General features: G+C 45.3%; 1 protein-coding gene across 3 annotated transcripts in view; it reads right to left on the bottom strand.

The window, feature by feature from the left end:
* Positions 1 to 17,723, bottom strand: part of NOTUM (notum, palmitoleoyl-protein carboxylesterase) — a 39,970-nt gene extending 22,247 nt beyond the window's left edge. The window contains exons 1-4 of one of the 3 annotated variants that reach the window (XM_029599057.1): positions 17,450 to 17,723; positions 14,644 to 15,008; positions 12,501 to 12,553; positions 10,954 to 11,049 (exon numbers count right to left, since the gene is read on the bottom strand). In XM_029599057.1, coding sequence (XP_029454917.1) covers positions 10,954 to 11,049; positions 12,501 to 12,553; positions 14,644 to 14,966 — 472 coding nt within the window. In that variant the 5' untranslated portion in view covers positions 14,967 to 15,008; positions 17,450 to 17,723. Of the gene's footprint in view, positions 1 to 10,953; positions 11,050 to 12,500; positions 12,554 to 14,643; positions 15,009 to 16,499; positions 17,008 to 17,449 lie in introns of those variants that run through there. The other 2 variants (XM_029599056.1, XM_029599058.1) reach the window with 2 other exon arrangements.
* Positions 17,724 to 17,949: the final 226 nt, after the last annotated feature.

The following is a 17,949-nucleotide window of genomic DNA, read 5'->3' as shown; positions in this document are numbered from 1 at the left end:
TTTCTGCCACTTGTTTTAGCTGGTTCCCCACCAAGTTCCTCTGTAACACTTCCCACAGGTTTTTCTCCACCTCCAACACCCTTGCTGCTTTTATATTCCTCTGCTGCTCTGTCTGCTTCCAACTTTACCTCTGCCAGACTGGCTGTTATATGCACCCAGATTGCTTCTTGTTTTTTCCTAATATCTGCCCAGACAATCTGGTTTCTCCTAACACACTTTTGCAGTTGTCTCTGTCCTTCCATAAGGCTTTGACACAGAGCTTGCATTGCTTACTCACTCTTGCTTGCTTCTGGAGGGCCACGCCTTGTTCGATACAGCAATTCTGGCACAACTGTTTCTCTCTCTTTTTATTTCCAAAGGTAAAAAAAAAAAAAAAGGTAAAAAAAAATCTTGCTTTTCCAGCTATAACTTACTCACTTTTCTCTCTCTATCTCAGATGAAGCTAATCTCCTTGGCCTGTTTAATTCCTAACACTCTTATGGCTGTCCCTACAGCCAGGCCCATTAAACCAATTTCCTATCTACAATGAGAAACTCCTCACTGAGCCAAAGTCTTTTACAGTTCTCAGTGCACGCCTGTGCTCTGTACTTGCTTTAGAGCCACAAGTCCTCTTCTTAACTCTTTGTGTTCCAACAGAATCTCTTTATTTTTCTCTCAACTGTTTTACTTTGGTGTGCTGCCTGAGCCACACCCTTTTAAACTCTTCAGCACTGCTTTGCCTCCAAACTTCTTGACAGGCCACACACACAACAACTTTTCTTTTTCAGTCTCCCCTTGAGACTTGGGTTTTCTCTGTGCTTTGTACAGAGAAAAAATCTTCAAACTGACACCATATGTGGCACAGTAAGTGAGCGTCAAGGCTTCTTTCAGTTATTTTATTTACAGTGCACATCAAATTACAGCATATCTGCTTATCTTCAGCAGTAAACACAGATACAATCACTATTCAGTTACGGACTTCACCTTTAGAACAATAATGTTGCACAGGAACTGCCTTCTCCTGGAGACCTGGGCCTGATCTCCTGATCCCAGCTGGGTTCTGTCTCTTAACCTCCCCGGCTGGGTGCCACCCACAGAACTCTTCCTGTCCAGCAGAGTCCCGCCCACAGAGCTCTCTTGAGATTTAAGGTGAAGTAGGCATCTTGCCTGGTTCTGCATAAGTTAAGGAGGGATAGTAAGGCCACTCTTTCATAGGCAGATGAAATTTAATGTGACAAGTTCAAAGTAATGCACACAGGGAAAAATATTCTCAACTACAGGTAAATAATGCCAGTTTCTGTATTGGGAGTCACTATCCAGAAAAGGACCTTGGATTCCTTATTGAAAATAAAATAGAAGAACTGGACAGAGATCTGGCCAAAGACATCTAAAACATGGGAAGGAAGGAAGAAGTGCTGCTCAGAGAATTTAATCTGCCAGAAGTGGACTGGAGTATCCCTGCTGCAGAATCTGAAAGAAGCAGAGAGATTGTGGATGCCTTTCAAGGTGTGATGGAACCCACAAGGAAAGACATGGTACTGGACCTGGTGCTCACAAATGGAAATAGTATCTCTAATGTCTGGGTAGGTGCCCACCTAAGCACCAGTGAGCATCAGATGTTATGGTTTGATAGTGAGTCCACCCGCATTCCCTGAATTTGAGAATTATGTCTCACCCTTTCCGCAAATGGTTCTAAGGACAGGGCAAATAGCAAAGGCAAAAGAGGGCAGCACTGTCTGGTACTGTATGGTTATTTACACTTTTGAATAATAGAAGGACTAGGGGGCATTCCATGAAGTTAGCAAGTAGCACATTTAAGACTAATCGGAGAAAATTCTTTTTCACTCAATGCACAATAAAGCTCTGGAATTTGTTGCCAGAGGATGTGGTTAGTGCAGTTAGTGTAGCTGGATTCAAAAAAGGTTTGGATAAGTTCTTGGAGGAGAAGTCCATTAACGGCTATTAATCAAGTTGACTTAGGGAATAGCAACTGCTATTAATTGCATCAGTAGCATGGGATCTTCTTAGTGTTTGGGTAATTGCCAGGTTCTTGTGGCCTGGTTTGGCCTCTGTTGGAAACAGGATGCTGGGCTTGATGGACCCTTGGTCTGACCCAGCAAGGCAATTTCTTATGTTCTTATGTTCTTACCCCTCTTTACCTCGAATGGCGATGTGTATTCCCTATTAATTTTTAAGCAACCCCTAGGGTTTTTGTAAAGATGCTGGATCCACCCAATAAAGCCAGGACTTAGGTTCATTGTCTGTAGTACTTTAAATAGGTACGGCCAGTGGACCCTGTCAAAAGTCTTCTTAGCATCCACCGCCAGAAGTACTAAAGGGATATTACCATGCTGTGCCCTCCAGATCAATTCCAGAACTCTCCTCACATTATCAGAAGCCAGTCTGCCTGCAACAAATCCGGACTGATCTTCGTGGATAATGAGAAAAGCTACCTTCCCCAATCTGGTCGCCAAAATCTTGGCAAGTATCTTTAAATCAATATTTATCAAGGAAATTGGTTGGTATGACCCATAAAGCATGGGATCTCTCCCACGTTTAGCCAGTACAGTTATCCTAGCCAGGTTAGGAGAAATCGAGCCCCCTGACCTTAGGGCATTAAACATGTCCACCACCAAAGGCAGAATCACCACTGGATGAAAAACTTTATAAATTTGGCCATGAACCCTTCTAGACCTGGAGATTTCCCCAGCTTCAGACCCTGAATTGATTGGTAAACCTCACTCTGTGTTATCTCGGTGTTTAAGAAATTGCGGGCTCCATCTGGTAAGGAGGGCAGTTCCACCTCCTAGAAATAATGGTCTATATCCTGTTCTCCAACAGTATCATCAGCTGCATAGAGCTCCTCATAAAAGCTAATGATTACTAATGTCCCCTGATTCATATGGAAATGCCCTTGTAGGGTCCTTAATTTTAGTAATAAGGGATTGTGCAGCTCTCTCCTTCTATTTTCTGGCAAATAATCTCCCAGCTTTATCGCCAAATTCAAATTGCTATTGTTTCAACATATCTAATTGGAATGCTATCTGTGCCATATCTAATGCCTGAAGCTCCCTCCTTGCAGACTCTAATTCCGCTAGTCTTCCGGGGTCTAAGGTGCGTTTACGGCTTGAGGCCATATTGGCGATATGTTGCATAACACGTAACCACTTGGCGCTCCTTTCTTTTTTGAGGAAGGAAGTTCTAGAAATAAGCTTACCCCTGACCACTGCCTTTAAGCAATCTCAGATCATCCCTGGGATAACCTCCCCAGTGGCCCTAGGTTCTTAGTGGATAAAACACAGACAAAACTCTTAATGAAAAATGGGAAGCAAAAGAGGGAAAGGAAAAGCGGAAAAACGGAAAAACTTCCTTCGCCAGAAACAAAAGTCTCCATAAACCTATGGACCCAAATTTAGGGTTATAAGACTCCATTTCTAACTCTCTTTATCCAGGTCTCTGTGAAACTAACTGTCAGAGTTTCTTTCCTGAAAACAAACAAAAAGAGAGACTGCACAACAGGGCTGTCCTGCAGCAGGGCAACTCAAGAAAATTAAACAAAGAATCCACCATTTAAGATGGTGGCAAGGGTTTATATGCTGCTAGAGCATACCATCTGCTGCTCCCACATGGGGGAGTCAAAACTCCAACCTCTACTTACCTACTCTGAACCTCCCTAGAATTTGCTTCACTCCTTTTGGTAAGGAAACCAAGGGTTCCTTACATTTGGGCAACCATAGAATGCTAAGCCCAATCCAAGTCCCTGTATACCTTCCTGGGGATAAAACAAAGAAATTTCTGGAAAAGATACATCAGCCACAACAATATATTCATTTTAAGAATGTTAATGCGGCCCAACCAGGCAGCAGGAACATTGCTCCAGGATTTTTTTTTTAAACTGTTTAATTTTTACCAGTACAATGTGAAAAATACTAAGCAAACATCACTTAGTACAACCTTTAGGATAACTGAATCCTAAATAACTCCCCAATCAACCAGCTCCATAGTATAATTAACCAGGATGCATGGCCCAATACGGACCCCCACACTCTTTCATATACTGAAGATTTATGGTGCAGTAAGTGAGCTTTTCAATTACGGCAATGTCTCTGAGTTGTTTATACCAGTGCAGCAACAAGGGGATCACCTTCCAGAAAGTTGCTATGGTAAACCGAGCTGCCAGCACCATTTGGTCACACAACTTCCTTTGAGACTTGTTAAGATTCAGCACCCCTGCTTCCCTCAACAAACAATCTACATGGTGTAAGATGGACTGGCACAGCCAGTCATCTGGAAATCTCCTCCTGTATTTCCTTCCAAAAAGTAGATATGTAAGGACAGGACCATCACATGCCATCTTGACCACATCCACGCCACCAGGCCTGGGACGAGGAAGGTGAAAAACAGGCAAATAATACAGAGTACCTGAATGTCCTGTGAAAGAGTTTACACATCATCTCCATCCTCCTGCTGCATAAAGATATCTTAAAGGCTCTTTTCCAAATATATTTCCAGTCCACAGGATCTAAATCTAGTCCCAGGTCATCGTTCCATTAATTATCAAGGAGATTGTAGTATCTCTTTGGTCCTGTATTGCTTTGTAAAAAATCTTAGCTACCTTTCTGGTCAGACCCTCATCCATGAGGGCCTTTTCCAATTTAGTGGGAAATCTTCTGATCCAACCAGTGCCCTCCAACTGTTGAAGGACATTCAATATCTTCTCATACAGCGTTCTAGAAGTTAAACTAATATCATAATACGACTGTTGCTCCTCAAATGGAACCTAGCTAAATTCATCCCATAATTGTCCTAAATGTCTCAGTCCCAGATCCCACCAGTCCTACATATCTGCACTTAAGAGTGTGGATAGAAAGGCCAGGATTACTACAGAGTAAGGACACAGGCGACAGTGTACTCTCCAGAAGTTGTAGATTCTTACATACCTCCTTCCAAATGCTCCAGGACTTTAGTTCGGTCTTGATCTTAAGAAAGGAATCAAAGTTTTTTGAGAAAGAGATATTTAAAATCCTTAGTTTATCAGAATCCCTAAATAGATAATCCTGGACAACTGCAGTTTAAACCTGGCCAGACAATGGGGAATGACCACCTTAAGACCTATGGGAAAGACCTCTGATTTAGCCAAGTTCGGTTTATATCCAGAAAACACACCAAAATCATTTAATATAGACAGGATAGCAGGAGTTAATTGGCTAGGGTTCGTGACATGCATCAGAATGTCATCCGCATACAGAGATATCTTATGCTGAAAGTCCCCTATCAAATATCCAGTCACAGGGGGAGATTGTCTTATTAATTGTGCTATGGGCTCAGTCACTAAGTTAAATAAAAGAGGTGAAAGAGGGTAACATTGTCAGATACCCAAAAGAACAGGAAATCGTGAAGAGGGATATCCATTGATGATGACTATCTTAGCCTGAGGTTTAGCATATAAGGCTTTAATCCAATTTATGAAATCAAAAGATAATTTAAATTTATCCAGCATACTAAACACAAAAGGCCATGAGATATCGTTGAAGGCCTTTTCTGGATCCAAGGACAAGATCAGTCCCAGAACTTTGTATTTTTGGCCCCAGCATATGATTAAGTAACTGTCCAGTACTGGCAGTAGAAATTATATCTTTAACGAAGCTGGATTGATCTTGATGAGCAAAAAGCAGAATAAGCGATTCCAGGCACAGTTGTAGTATTTTTGCCAATATCTTGATATTTAAGTTGATAGGCCTATATGAGCCTATATTCACCAGATTTGTATGCTTTTTTGGGAATATAATTATATTAGCATCTAGAAAGCTATGCTTTGATGTGGGCACCTTGAATCCATTAAATATATGGAGTAACATAGAAGACAACCGTGGCAGTCAGCACTTATACCATTCAATTGGATGCCTATATGGGCCTGGGCTTTTATCTGATGAAAGGTCCATAGTGACCCTATATTTATTTATTATTTTTATATACCGACATTCGATCTGAGATACCACATCAGTTTACATTCAGGTCCTGAATGTAAGCGTCAGGACCTGAATGTAAACCAGCTAAGGAGTCTCTCTGCATCTCACTAAGCGATGGCAACTAAATAGACTTTGAAAAGATCTCAGTTTCATCTTTGGTGGTAACCTTGACAGAGGAATAAAGATTGTAATAAAATTCCTTAAAAGTTTCAGAAATGGCCATAGGTGAGTAGCAAATCCTTCCAGATGAATGTTTAATCTTGCCAACAAAGGCCCTTTGTCTCTTTTTCTGCATTAACCAACCGAGCATTTTGTCAGCCTTGTACCCATGAACATAAAACTTTTGTTTCGAGAATCGAATCGCCCATTTAACCTCGTCAACTTGCAGTACTTTCAACGCCTCCCTTACCGGGTTCAAAGCGGTGAAAATCTTTTTAGAACCACAATGTTTGTGGTTTCATTCTAGGTCCCTGATTTTATCCTCTACGTCCCATTGCATTTGTCTCTTTTGTTTACTAACATGGCTCGCATACACGATACGCCTCTGTTTCCCACAAGAACACTGGAGAATAATCAGGAAGTCAACAGTGAGATCAAAAGTTGGACACTACCAAGGCTATAAGTTCCTGAAACACTGCATGCCCCAACAGAGAGATATTTAGCCTCAATGAGTCTCTAGGGGCTGGAGCCTGTACAAGAAACTAAGACAAAGAAATCGGATGGTATTCTGAGACTGAACTTGGCAAGAAGTCAACAAACAAATTTTATCCAACAATGATGCAGAACAGAGGAAGTAATCAATTTCACTATAAGACTGGAATCTCCCTGAGTGACAGGTGTAGTACCTACCAGAGGGATTCTGCACTCTCCAAATGTCTTGTAAATTAAATATGCAGTTAAAAACCAAAAGAGTATCATTTTGATCATATGCTTGTGAATGACTAGATAACCTATCCTTAATGTATCGATACAAGAATTCCAATATCCTCCCAAGAGCAGGGGAAGGTCGGCATAATTGTCTGAGTCAAAATAAGATAAAAAGAGATTTGATCAACATTCGGTCTGTATATATTTCCTACCACAAAGCTACTAGAGAAGAGCTCACAGACTAAGATTATGCACATCCCATTGTGTCCTTGATCAGTATGGGTAAGACCTTGTGAAACTAAAATATAAACTTTCCTGCTTTTCGAATTGTATGACGAACAATATACCTGTCCCATCCATTCCATTTTAATTTTTGTATATTCCGAGTTTGTGAGGTGGATCTCCATTTTGCTTGAGAAGTTGAAGTACCCTCCTGTGCTTTTAATAGGTGTAGCAATTCCCTAGACATTCAAGGAAATGATTTTAATTCTCGTGTCCTCCATAGGATGATACACAAAGCATGAAACTTGAGAAGCATCCCTTCTGTGCTATTGATTCAATATCACAGTAATTGCAGCATTCAATTCTTTTAGTCTGCTTCTTATATTTTTTCCCCATATAAATCCAAATCCCAACTGAGCACCCCTAAAACGCCTGCCCTTTATGCACTAGGTGGTAATAGAATAAGTGCAATTTCTGCAAGCCACAACAGAATAAATGAGAGCAGTACCGCACCACTGAAGTGCAGTGCTGCAACATTGCAAAATAAAGAAGGCCAACCATCCTGTGCAATCTAGACTTCCAGTAACCCTCCCCAAAATGTGTAGGGACAAGTGGGTGGGAGATACCAGCAAATTGAAGAGAACACTGCGCCCAATTATCTGATCAATCTCTCCACCCCCAGTCTTAGAAACCAAACTCCTCCTCCCCTCCCCCATGACCCCCTCAACCCTAGCAACCCAACTATGGAACTTCTCACCCAATTATAGAAGAGAATGAAAGAGCAACAAAAGCACGAGTGCAAAAAATATTTCTGAAACAAGTCCTCCATCCCAGGCAGAAACTTCAGCAGTGCAAGATTTGCCTGTAAAGATAAAAATAGAGAGAAAAAACAAGCACAACTGAGCAAGCAGTGGAGCTCAAAGAAATAAAATATACAGGCGACAACACAGTCCTCGTCAGCAGGGTACATAGAATCTGTAAGTTAGCGGGCTCGCCGATCTGTGCAAAAGATATAGATGAAAAGAAAATTAACAGCTAGCGAAATAATTATTCCCAATTGAACCATGGGATATAAAAGATCATCCTGAGAATCTGGCTGCATCCACTTACAGCATAGCAAAATCCAGTTTGTAGTAAGCTCAAAAGATGGAGTCCCTGGTCTGAAAAGGGCCACAAAATCTTCCCAGCTCTACAGAGGCAAAATAAAGAGTCGCAAAAAAGGACACAGATAAAGCTCCATCGATTCCACTGATTGCCTGCATTGGTATGCGAGGCTCCTGAGAGAAATGCCTCAGACAGTAAAAGTGAGAGCCTGTAAACACATAAAGCAAAGAGTGATACATCCAGTGCACCTTCGGGCCTTAAAGGACCTTGTCTCAAAAGGGATAAACAGCAAAAGAAAAAAAAGAAGACCAAACCAGGTGTCTACTGCAAAAATAGAAATAAACAGGAAAAACAAAACAGAAACAGTTCTGCAGCTTCTCCAACTCCATAGAGCCCTTGCAGGCCTCCTAGCTAGGCAACACCATTAAACCTAGTGCACATTTCCTCCTTGTTATCAGTCGTTAGCATTAATGTCCTCTGACAGGCTGACAAAATTCAAGAACTCCTTTGTCTCCCGAGAAAAGGTGAAGATTCTGGTTTTACCTCCCACAGAGACCTTCAGCTTGGCAGGATACAATAACGCATAGGTGAGGCCTCTCTTCCTCACTTGCACTTTAACCTCCATGAACTTCTGCCACTGGCGCCAATGATCCATGGTAAAATCTTGAAAGATGAAAATGCACGCCCCTTGATAAAAGAAAGTGCCTGCCTTCCTCGAGGCAGCCATTAACTTTATCTTGTTGCTGAAGTAGTGCAGTCGCAGGATAATTGCCCTAGGCATAGGGCCCAGAGTCCTGTGCGCACATTCAGCCTTGAGGCTCTCTGTGGTTAGAGTGAAGTGCAACAACATGGGCAGCCAGTTAGAAAAATATTGCACAGGATCGGATCCTTTGGCCTTTTCTGGTAAGTCAACAACTCTAATATTATTGCGTAGCTAATATTCTCTAAGTTGTCTTTTCCTTCCACCAAAGATTTATAGGACCTCTCTAGTTTCTCAATCCTGTTTGGCTACAGTAAAAGACATTCCCATTTCATCTACCCTTTCTTCCAGCTCGTCAGTATGGACTGTAGCCTTATTCACTGTGGACACTAGTTGAACCACTTTGTCTATGACGATATCAAGTTGAGAGTCAGTCTAGTATGAATTTGGGCAGAGAGCTTTTAGAGAACCTGTTTCATGGCTGAGATCATCTCAGTGGGAAGTGTATTTAATGAGATCTCAATCTCCTCAACTGCCATTTTAGATTCAGAACTGACCTTCTTTACCTCGTTTTTGCTCTCTGTTTTCTTTCCTTTATTAGCTTGTTCCAACCATAAAGCTAGTATTGAAGCATTATCGCTGTCCTTAAGGAGGATTTTGGACATTTTGAGCAATCAAAGGAACTGATGAGAAGTAACAAAGCAATAAAAGAGTGTTTAGGTGGAACTAGCCAAACAGAAAATGGGCAAGGCCATGGGGCCAAATGAGATACAACCCAGGATACTAAGGGAGGTCAGAGAGAAACTGGTGGGTCCGCTGGAGGACCTGTTCAATAGATTCTTGGAACTGGGAGCGATGCCGCAAGATTGGAAAAGGAAAGTTGTAGTCCTGCTTCACAAAAGTGGTGGTAAAGAGGAGGTTGGGAACTTTAGTGGTGGGAAAATTAAATGGAGACACAGCTGAAGGAAAAGATGTGTATATATTTATTTATATATTTATTTATAGTCACTATCTACAATCCAATGGGTTGCAGCATCTGAGGCAACATGGCTTTACCAGAGGAAGATCATGTCAAACAAAACTGATTAATATTTTTGGTTGGGTTACTAGAGAATTATATCAAGGACGAGCGATGTGATTTATCTGAATGTCAGCAAAGCATTTGATACTGTCCTGCATGGGACGCTCAGGAACAAACTGAAAAGCCTGAGAGTGTGTCCCAAGGTGGTAGAATGGATACAAATTGGTTGACAGTAAGTAGTGATAAATGGAATCTACTCCAAGGAGAGAAACGTAATAAGTGTAGTTCCTCAAGGACTGGTTCTGGGACCAGGTCTGTTCAATATCTTTGTGAGTGATATAGCTGAAGGTTTAGAAATAAAAAGTTTGTCTTTTTGTGGTTGAAACTAAAATCCACAATAGAGTGGACACACCTGATGTGAAGTAGCGAATGAGAAGCAATCTAAGAAAGCTGGAAGAGTGGTCAAAGGTTTGGTAGCTGGGATTCAATGCCAAGAAGTGCAGAGTTAGGCACTTCTTGGCATTGAATCCCAGCACGTGGGCTGCAGAAATCCAAAGGAGCTCTTTGTGATGTGGGGCAAAAGACTGATGTGCATGGACCGTGAAAGAGATCTTGGAGTGAAAATGTCTGACGATCTGAAGGTAGCGAAGCAATGTGCTAAGGACAGTGGCTAGGGCCAGAGGGAAGTTGAGGTGCATCAAGAGAAGCACAACCAGCAGGAAAAAGGAGGCGATAATGCCCTGTACAGGTCATTGGTGTGGCCTCACCTGAAGTTCTGTGTTCAGTTCTGAAGACCTTATCTCAAAAAGAATAGAGACAGGATGGAAGCAGCTCCTCTATGAAGAAAGGCTAAACAGGTTAGGGTTCTTTGGCTTGGAAAAGAGACAGTTGAGAGGGGATATATGAGAGAAGTTTATAAAGTCCTGAGTGGGATACCATGGTATGTATGCATATGTACATGGGAAATATACATGTAGGTATGGCCATGGCCTTCAAGCCCAATCCAGAGCCACTTGGACTAGGATACACACACCATGTACACAAGAGCATATGTGAATCTGGAAGGTCACAGACCGTCAGAAGACGCTTACCAGTTCTGGTGCTTGGCCATTCTTTGGAGCTCATGAGTCTCCTCATGGTTTCATAGCGGGAGTCACAGTTTTCTCTGTTGATACAGTACCAACCTCCTGTGGCATCAGAAACATATGTATTTTAAAGATTTTTAAGCCACCTTCCTGGTCTTTTTAAGACCGTCCAAGGCAATGTACAAACAATACATGTAATAGTTGACAAAAATGCAGAACATTAAAAAAGACAAAAAACCTAACTCAAGGGTCTGCAACCTTTCGAAGAGCAGCCAATTTTTTCCTTTTGTCTTTGACCAAAATATTTTGAGAACCAAAGTACACACTTGAATATCAATATATCCCCCCCACACATACTGTAAATGATACATGCATACATATACAGGGTGCAATAGAAAATGTTCTGGTCTTTGCATGCAAAAAGTATGCATGTAACATACATGGAGTTCGGGGTGGAGTTCGTATTTGCACATAAATCTAAGTGTATAGATTACGTCCTGCCAGAAGCAGATGTCACTGGGGTAGATTTTCAAAGGAGTACGCGCGTACCCCCCGAATACCTACCCCAAACGCCCCCTGCGTGCACCGAGCCTATTTTGCATAGGCTCGGCGGTGTGCGCAAGCCCCGGGACGCACGTAAGTCCCGGGGCTTGCATGGAGGGGCGTGTCGGGGGGCGTGCCGCGAGTGATGCGGCGTTTCGGGGGTGGGCCCGGGGGCGTGGTCGAGGCCTCCGGACGAGCCCCCGGGTTGGGTGATGGTGTGCCAGCAGATTTACGCCTGCTTTCCGCAGGCGTAAATCTGCCAACAAAGGTGGGGGGGTTTAGATAGGGCTGGGGAAGGGAGGGGAAGGTGAGGGGAGGCGGAAGGAAACTTCCCTCCGAGGCCGCTCCGATTTCGGAGCGGCCTCGGAGGGAATAGGCAGCGCGCGCTGGGCTCGGCGCGTGCAGGTTGCACAAATGTGCACCCCCTTGCGCGCGCCGACCCTGGATTTTATAAGATACGCGCGTATCTTATAAAATCCAGCGTACTTGTGTGGGAGAATAAAATTCCTCTCACAATAACTCCCTTCTATTCTTCTTTTTTCACATAGTCCCAATACTCTCCGCTACCACATCATAAGCACTTACTGCCCTCGCACTTTGCCTAGTCCTTTTCCTCCATTCCCATACAGCCCCATTACTCTCTTTTCCCACAGGCCCAGCATCCACATTCCCCAGTTCTTCTCACAGCTTCAGTCCCACAATGCTTCCCTGCTCACAGCCCTAAATCCTTATGGTCTCTTTCCCCCAGTCCCCACCTCCAACTAAAATCTGCAGTTTCCTAAGTTCCCACCCTCTCCTGGTAAGATCTGTGGTTCTCTTGCGCCCTTCCTGGTAATATCTGCTGTTTCCCTCCTCCCCACCAATTCTGGCCCCAGCTGACAGAGCTCTTCTTACTGCTGTTAATAACAGAATAAAATATCAGCAGCTGAACCATTCCAACTTTGCTTTGTTTAAACCAAAGAGCAAAATAACACATCATACATAAAATATAAAAGCAAGCTAACACTTACCTTCCAGGAATATAAGCCACCTTTTACTGCCTCTGGATTCTTTGAGGTAGTATCTGAAACAGACAATAGCTTGAATGAATGGCAACATTCATGCACAGCGTAATTTGGGGAAACAGCCTTGGTAAGCCACATTGCCTTTCATTTAACAAGAAATTATAAACAAAAAAAAAAAAAAAGATAAAGAAAGAAAATTCCTCAGTTCAGATAAATAGAAGCAGATCAAAGGCTTCTCGTGGGAACAAGTGCCAGACTTTCTCCTGCAAGCAGGTTGCCTTTAATCTGTTTCCAAAATACCTTCTTTGCCCAAAACTAACTAGTATTCCTTTGGCTGTCCTGGACAGGGAAAACTCTTGCACCTGTTAGCTGTCTCACTGCTCACAGCCACCAAGGGGCAGCAGAGAGCAACAAGTCCCTGCTGCGCTTTGCTGTGGATTCCTCTCCCAAATTTTCTACTGAACAAACTCTAGGACAGAGGTAGGCAACCGTTTGTCCACCAGTTTTGCAAACAGGCCTGGTTTTCAGGGTTATCCACATTGAATAAGCCTAAGATATATTTGTATGCACTGCCTCCATTATATGCAACCATATCTCCTGCATATTCATTGTGGATATTCTGAAAACCAGACCCTTTTTGCAGAAAAAGGACAGGAGTTGCCTACCCCTGATCTAAGTCCCTGCCCTCCCCCCTCAGGTGGTTCTGGGGAACTCCTTCTGCTATATCTGCAGTGATGCTTTTCGAAAGGCAGTGGTTGCTGCCTTCCCTCCTTCCCTGAGCCTCTGTTCACCACCTCTGTGGCACGCCCATGCCACACTGGCCCCAGATGGGAAATCCAAACCCAGAGCACGGGTCTGAATCGCAGGTCCAGCCCCCAATTATTTCATTTTGGCCTGGTGGTTTCTTCCATTTCAATCAGAACCAGGGCTGGAATCTGGTACCACGAACCTTTACTCACAGTTATCCTGTGGGGGGGGGGGGTTTCTGATCTTATATCCTCTGCTAATCATTTCGGTGATAGTCCTAGTCCAGGGGCCATTAATTAGGGCTCCTATCAGAACCCAGCAGTCATGGAGTCCTAAGTCCGGCCACTGGTGTGTCGGTTTTTCATAATGATTGGAACTCCTTCTTTTAGGAGCTGGGGATGCTGCCTTTGCAATATCCTGAGTCCTGGCTGACTCAAGAGTGCAGACAATGTGACACAGGAATCAGAGCACACTCCCCTCATCACTGTGCAACAAAGCGCTCCAGCTACAGGAGCTGGCACCATGTTCAACATGCTGCAGAAAAGGATTCAAGGAAGGCTAATAATATGTGTTTTAAAAGCAAGAGCCAATTTATTTTTCCCTTTGTCAGGGAGCATTTTATATGTACAATAAACATCCTAAGGTGTGTGCACGGAAGCAGGGTTTCTCATGCCAGTACTGGAGAACCACCCTAGCTAGTCTGGTTTTTAGGATATGCATAATCAATACACAAGAGACAGGTCTGCATTCAGTGGATTCAGTGGAGGCAGTGCACGCACATCTACCTCACACTGGCTAGAGAGTACTTATTTATTTATTTGAAAATTCTTATATGCCACCTTATCTTCAGGACCGGCCTGTAACACACTGCATTAAAGGACTTCACATATTACTTAGTGCGCACTCCCTCTCTCTGCCCTATCGTGCCCTTCTCCCTCCCTCCCAGCATCTCTCTTCTCTTCTGGTGCATTCCTCCCAACTCCTCTCCTCCATTCCTTTCCATAGATATCCCTAGCCTCTCTCCTCCCTTCCCACACAGGCCTTTGACTTCTTTCCTCATCATTTCTTTCCCACCTACTCCCCATGTAACAGAGGGATGAGGGCATTGCAGAAACATTTCTCTCCTTTATACATCAGTAGAAGCAGACTGAAAAAAGCCAGGCCTCCTTCTCTTTGGTCAGATTTTTATTTTATTTCTAAGCAGAAACAAGGGTTTGAAAGCATCTCACACTCTTATGAATTCTGGAAAGAAAGAAAAGGAGAAATGCAACCGTAACAGGAAGCCTTAGCAGGGGCAGAGGAATTAATATTTTGCAGCTAGCACTCCCTGTCCTGGCTGCCCTTTATCATCCTGTGACAAATGCCAGGCCTGGCTCCACAGCCTTTGTCCATCTGACCTTACCCAGCGGGGCTGCCGTCATTGCAGACCACGGAGCCGTTCTGCAGGAGGTGTAGTCGCATGTCCCGTTCCAATGCCTGCGCAGAGCATGGGTACAGACTCTGCGCCAGGCTCTTAATCTGTGCCATAAAACTATCCATGTTGCCCTCAATGGCAGTAAAATCCAAAGGAAAGCTCTCCACTGGCTGCCCAGCCACTTCACTTCGCTCCTGGCCCCCAGCCACTGGCTGCAGCTGCTGCCCACGCCTCCGCCAGCTCTTCCGGCCCTCTCCAGGCAACAAGGTGAGGAAAAGCAGCAGCAGGACCGGCACCATCCTGCAGTCCATGACAGTGATGAGTCGGGCTACTGAGATCTCTGGGCCTGGGACCTGAAGGGAGAAAAAGTGAAGAAAGGTTTAATCCTCTCATTTTGATCAGGATCCAAACTGTTTTATGTCCCCAGCTGGATCAAGAGCCAGGAGGTTACCCCCCCCCCCCACCCCCCACATTACACAGCAGGCAGGGGTCGAATTGGAAAGATTTAAAAAACAGGTGCCAGTCAAAATTTAGGGGCAGGGGAAAAAAACCTTGCTAGTTTTTGGGTTTTTTTAAAACTCTTTTTCTGTTCTGTCAAATGTTTAGCATATTTTGTGTTATTTTTGTACTGCCCCCCCCCCCCCCACACACACATACACTCCTTTTCTTTGGCCCAGCTGCAGCCTAGATCTGATCACAGGCAAGCCGGTGCCAAATTTGAGGGGTTTATAAGACCTGGAGCCTCTGGCAATGGATACTGGCCAACAATTATAATTATTTATCCATATAACTTGCTCTTCTTGTACCCTTCTCTCTCCTCTTCCTCAGCCTCTCTGTCCCCTCACACCTCTTCCTCTCCTCTCTCCTCTCTCCCCATTCTCTCCCTACTCTTGCCTCCCTCTAGCCTATCTTCTTCTATACAGGTAGCAACTGCTTCTAGGCCTGCAACTGTGGGGACTTCTCACAGTGCCCAGGGGCTGGCAAGTACTAGAGGTTTCATTTTAGGTGGTAATTTTCCACTCCAGTTTTACATTTGCACTCCCAGCTAAAGGATCAAGTAGGTTCTGACCTCAGCTCACGACTCAGACCTTACACTTAAACAGCTTTGTAATGGGTGACACCTTTTACTGAATCAAGAAAAAAGAGGACTGGAAGTGCATCACTTCCAACATGGGAGCCAACTTTTCAAAATGATGGAGAGTGCTAAACTCAACACAAATTACCACTCTCTGGACACAATTAAGGTGTCCGCTCGATACTCGAGCACCCACAGAGTTGGCACCTATGACTTCCAACCTTTTGTGTTTGCCTAACACCTCTCTCCTTAGTAATCCGGGATAGGAAGGAGGGGAAAAAAAACCCCTCTGCATCTGTAGCGAATTTTGCAACATCAACAAACAATAAAATCCTTCCCCACTCCAAATAATGCCAACTGCTCAGGTTAGTAATCCCCCCTTCCCCGCCCTAACTTGTAACTAGATTATCAAACCCACCAATAGACTCCTTCTCTAAATATCTCTTCTGAGTGTTTCTCCCACTTTGGCACATTTCTTATTAGTCTTATTAGTCCAGTAAAATAGCACTAAACGCCTACAAAGATAAGGGAAAAGAAACAAAGCCAGCAGCCGACCCGCAATCAGAGAAAAGACTGAACTATCTGCAGAGCTAACTGATATCCTCTGGTGTAAAGGCACTGCTGGTAATAAGTGGCATGGAGGCGGTAGTAATGAATGAGCGCAGATATGGGGGAGCCCTGTGCAGGAGCCTGCGCCCCATCTTCCCCCGAGCTGTTCCCCCCTCCGATACATCCTAGGAGACGAGCACTATGGTCATCGCTGCCCTACCTGGTACCTCCCCCCAACCTTCATCATCCGCCTACATTACTCGGTTGCGTCTCCGATTAACGGGTTTGGACCGTCACTTCACTTGGAGCTTTGACTGCGAAGGGCTCCGATTGCAGGCTCGGGGACCGGATGGTTTTCCTCAGTTTCTCGCCTTTTTCGGCGGCTTTTCCCTGGAGGAGGCTGCGCCGGAGTCACCGAGGCTGCGGGAGGTTCTGCTCCCCCTCCCTCTCTCCCCGATGATGGTCCTGGCTGGGGGGGGGGGGGTCCCTCCAGCAGCTTCAGTCTGTCCCAGATGAGCAGAGTGCGAGTAGCTCGGAGGACGAGGACGGCTGCCCACACTTGGGATCTGGCTTTGATCTGCAGAGACGTAGCCCGAGACCCGGCGGGGACATGCTCCTTCCACCCAAACCCACAAGCAAGGCTGAAGGGGAGCAGAGGTCGCAGCTCAGTCCATTCATGAAAATGCGGCGACTAAACTTCTACTACAAGCACAAAAGCCCCGCCCTCCGGGAGAGGGCAGACCCCGCAATGAGGCGCCCTCCCCTATTAAACCGCGGTTTACGGAGGCTCAAGGCGCCCCCCGCCCCCGAGAACCTTTTCCAGCACTCATCCCAAACTATGCCATTAGGGAGCTCGAGCACCTCCATAAAGCGCGCTCAGAGCGGCAGCGAGGGGCTGTCACTGCCCTTATTCCTCCCCCCCCCCACCTCCTCCCCCAGTACGGAAAGTGCCCAAGCATGGACGGGCAGAGGGCGCCGTGCAAATACGAGCGGGGAGCGAGGATCGGCGTCCCCCGCCTGAGAAAGGACTTGGGGCAGCAGCCGGCTGCGGGCGCACGTGGTGCCTTTCTTGCACTTTGCAGCCGCGCTGGATGGCTCCGGGCCTGGGGCCGGCCCCGGCTATAGTGTGTGTGGTGGGGGGCAGTCCCGCTCCCTCGCCCCTCTCCTTACCGCAGCCTCGGTCCCAGGGCTGGAGCCGCTCGATGCCGTCTGCTGCTGGCACCAGAATCTCTTTATCCGGTGGGGAGCATCAGGATGTGGTGAAATCCCATCGGGCCTCTGGTTCCTCCCCCTGAGTCACGGCAGGACTGGGGGTCCTGGAGGAATGCAGCCCACCCTCCCCGGGGAGGGGGGTGGCAGGTAATTAACCCTTTCGGGAGGAGCCGGGGCTTGCCCTCTCTTGTCATTTTTTTTTCGAGGAGTGTTGCTTATATCTCTCCATTCAAAGTCCCTTGCAAGTTCTTGGCGAGTAATTGCGGGAGGGGGAGTCCTTAGTTGAAAGCGTTTTCGGTGAGGTACCGCTTGCTTCCTGCCCTGGGCGGATCGAAGCCGTGAAGGGGGCTGCCGGCGCCGGTAACCAGCAGTTTCCCTAAAGGTACTGGAGCGGGGTGGGAAGAAGTAAAAAAAAAAAAGAGGGAGAACCGAGACAGAGACGCCTGGAAACTGAACTT

This window comes from Rhinatrema bivittatum, chromosome 4 (genome assembly GCF_901001135.1).
Source record: "Rhinatrema bivittatum chromosome 4, aRhiBiv1.1, whole genome shotgun sequence".
Lineage (NCBI taxonomy): Eukaryota > Metazoa > Chordata > Amphibia > Gymnophiona > Rhinatrematidae > Rhinatrema > Rhinatrema bivittatum.
The sequence above is the reverse complement of the archived record's forward strand: the minus strand, read 5'-3'. Positions and strand labels throughout refer to the sequence as shown.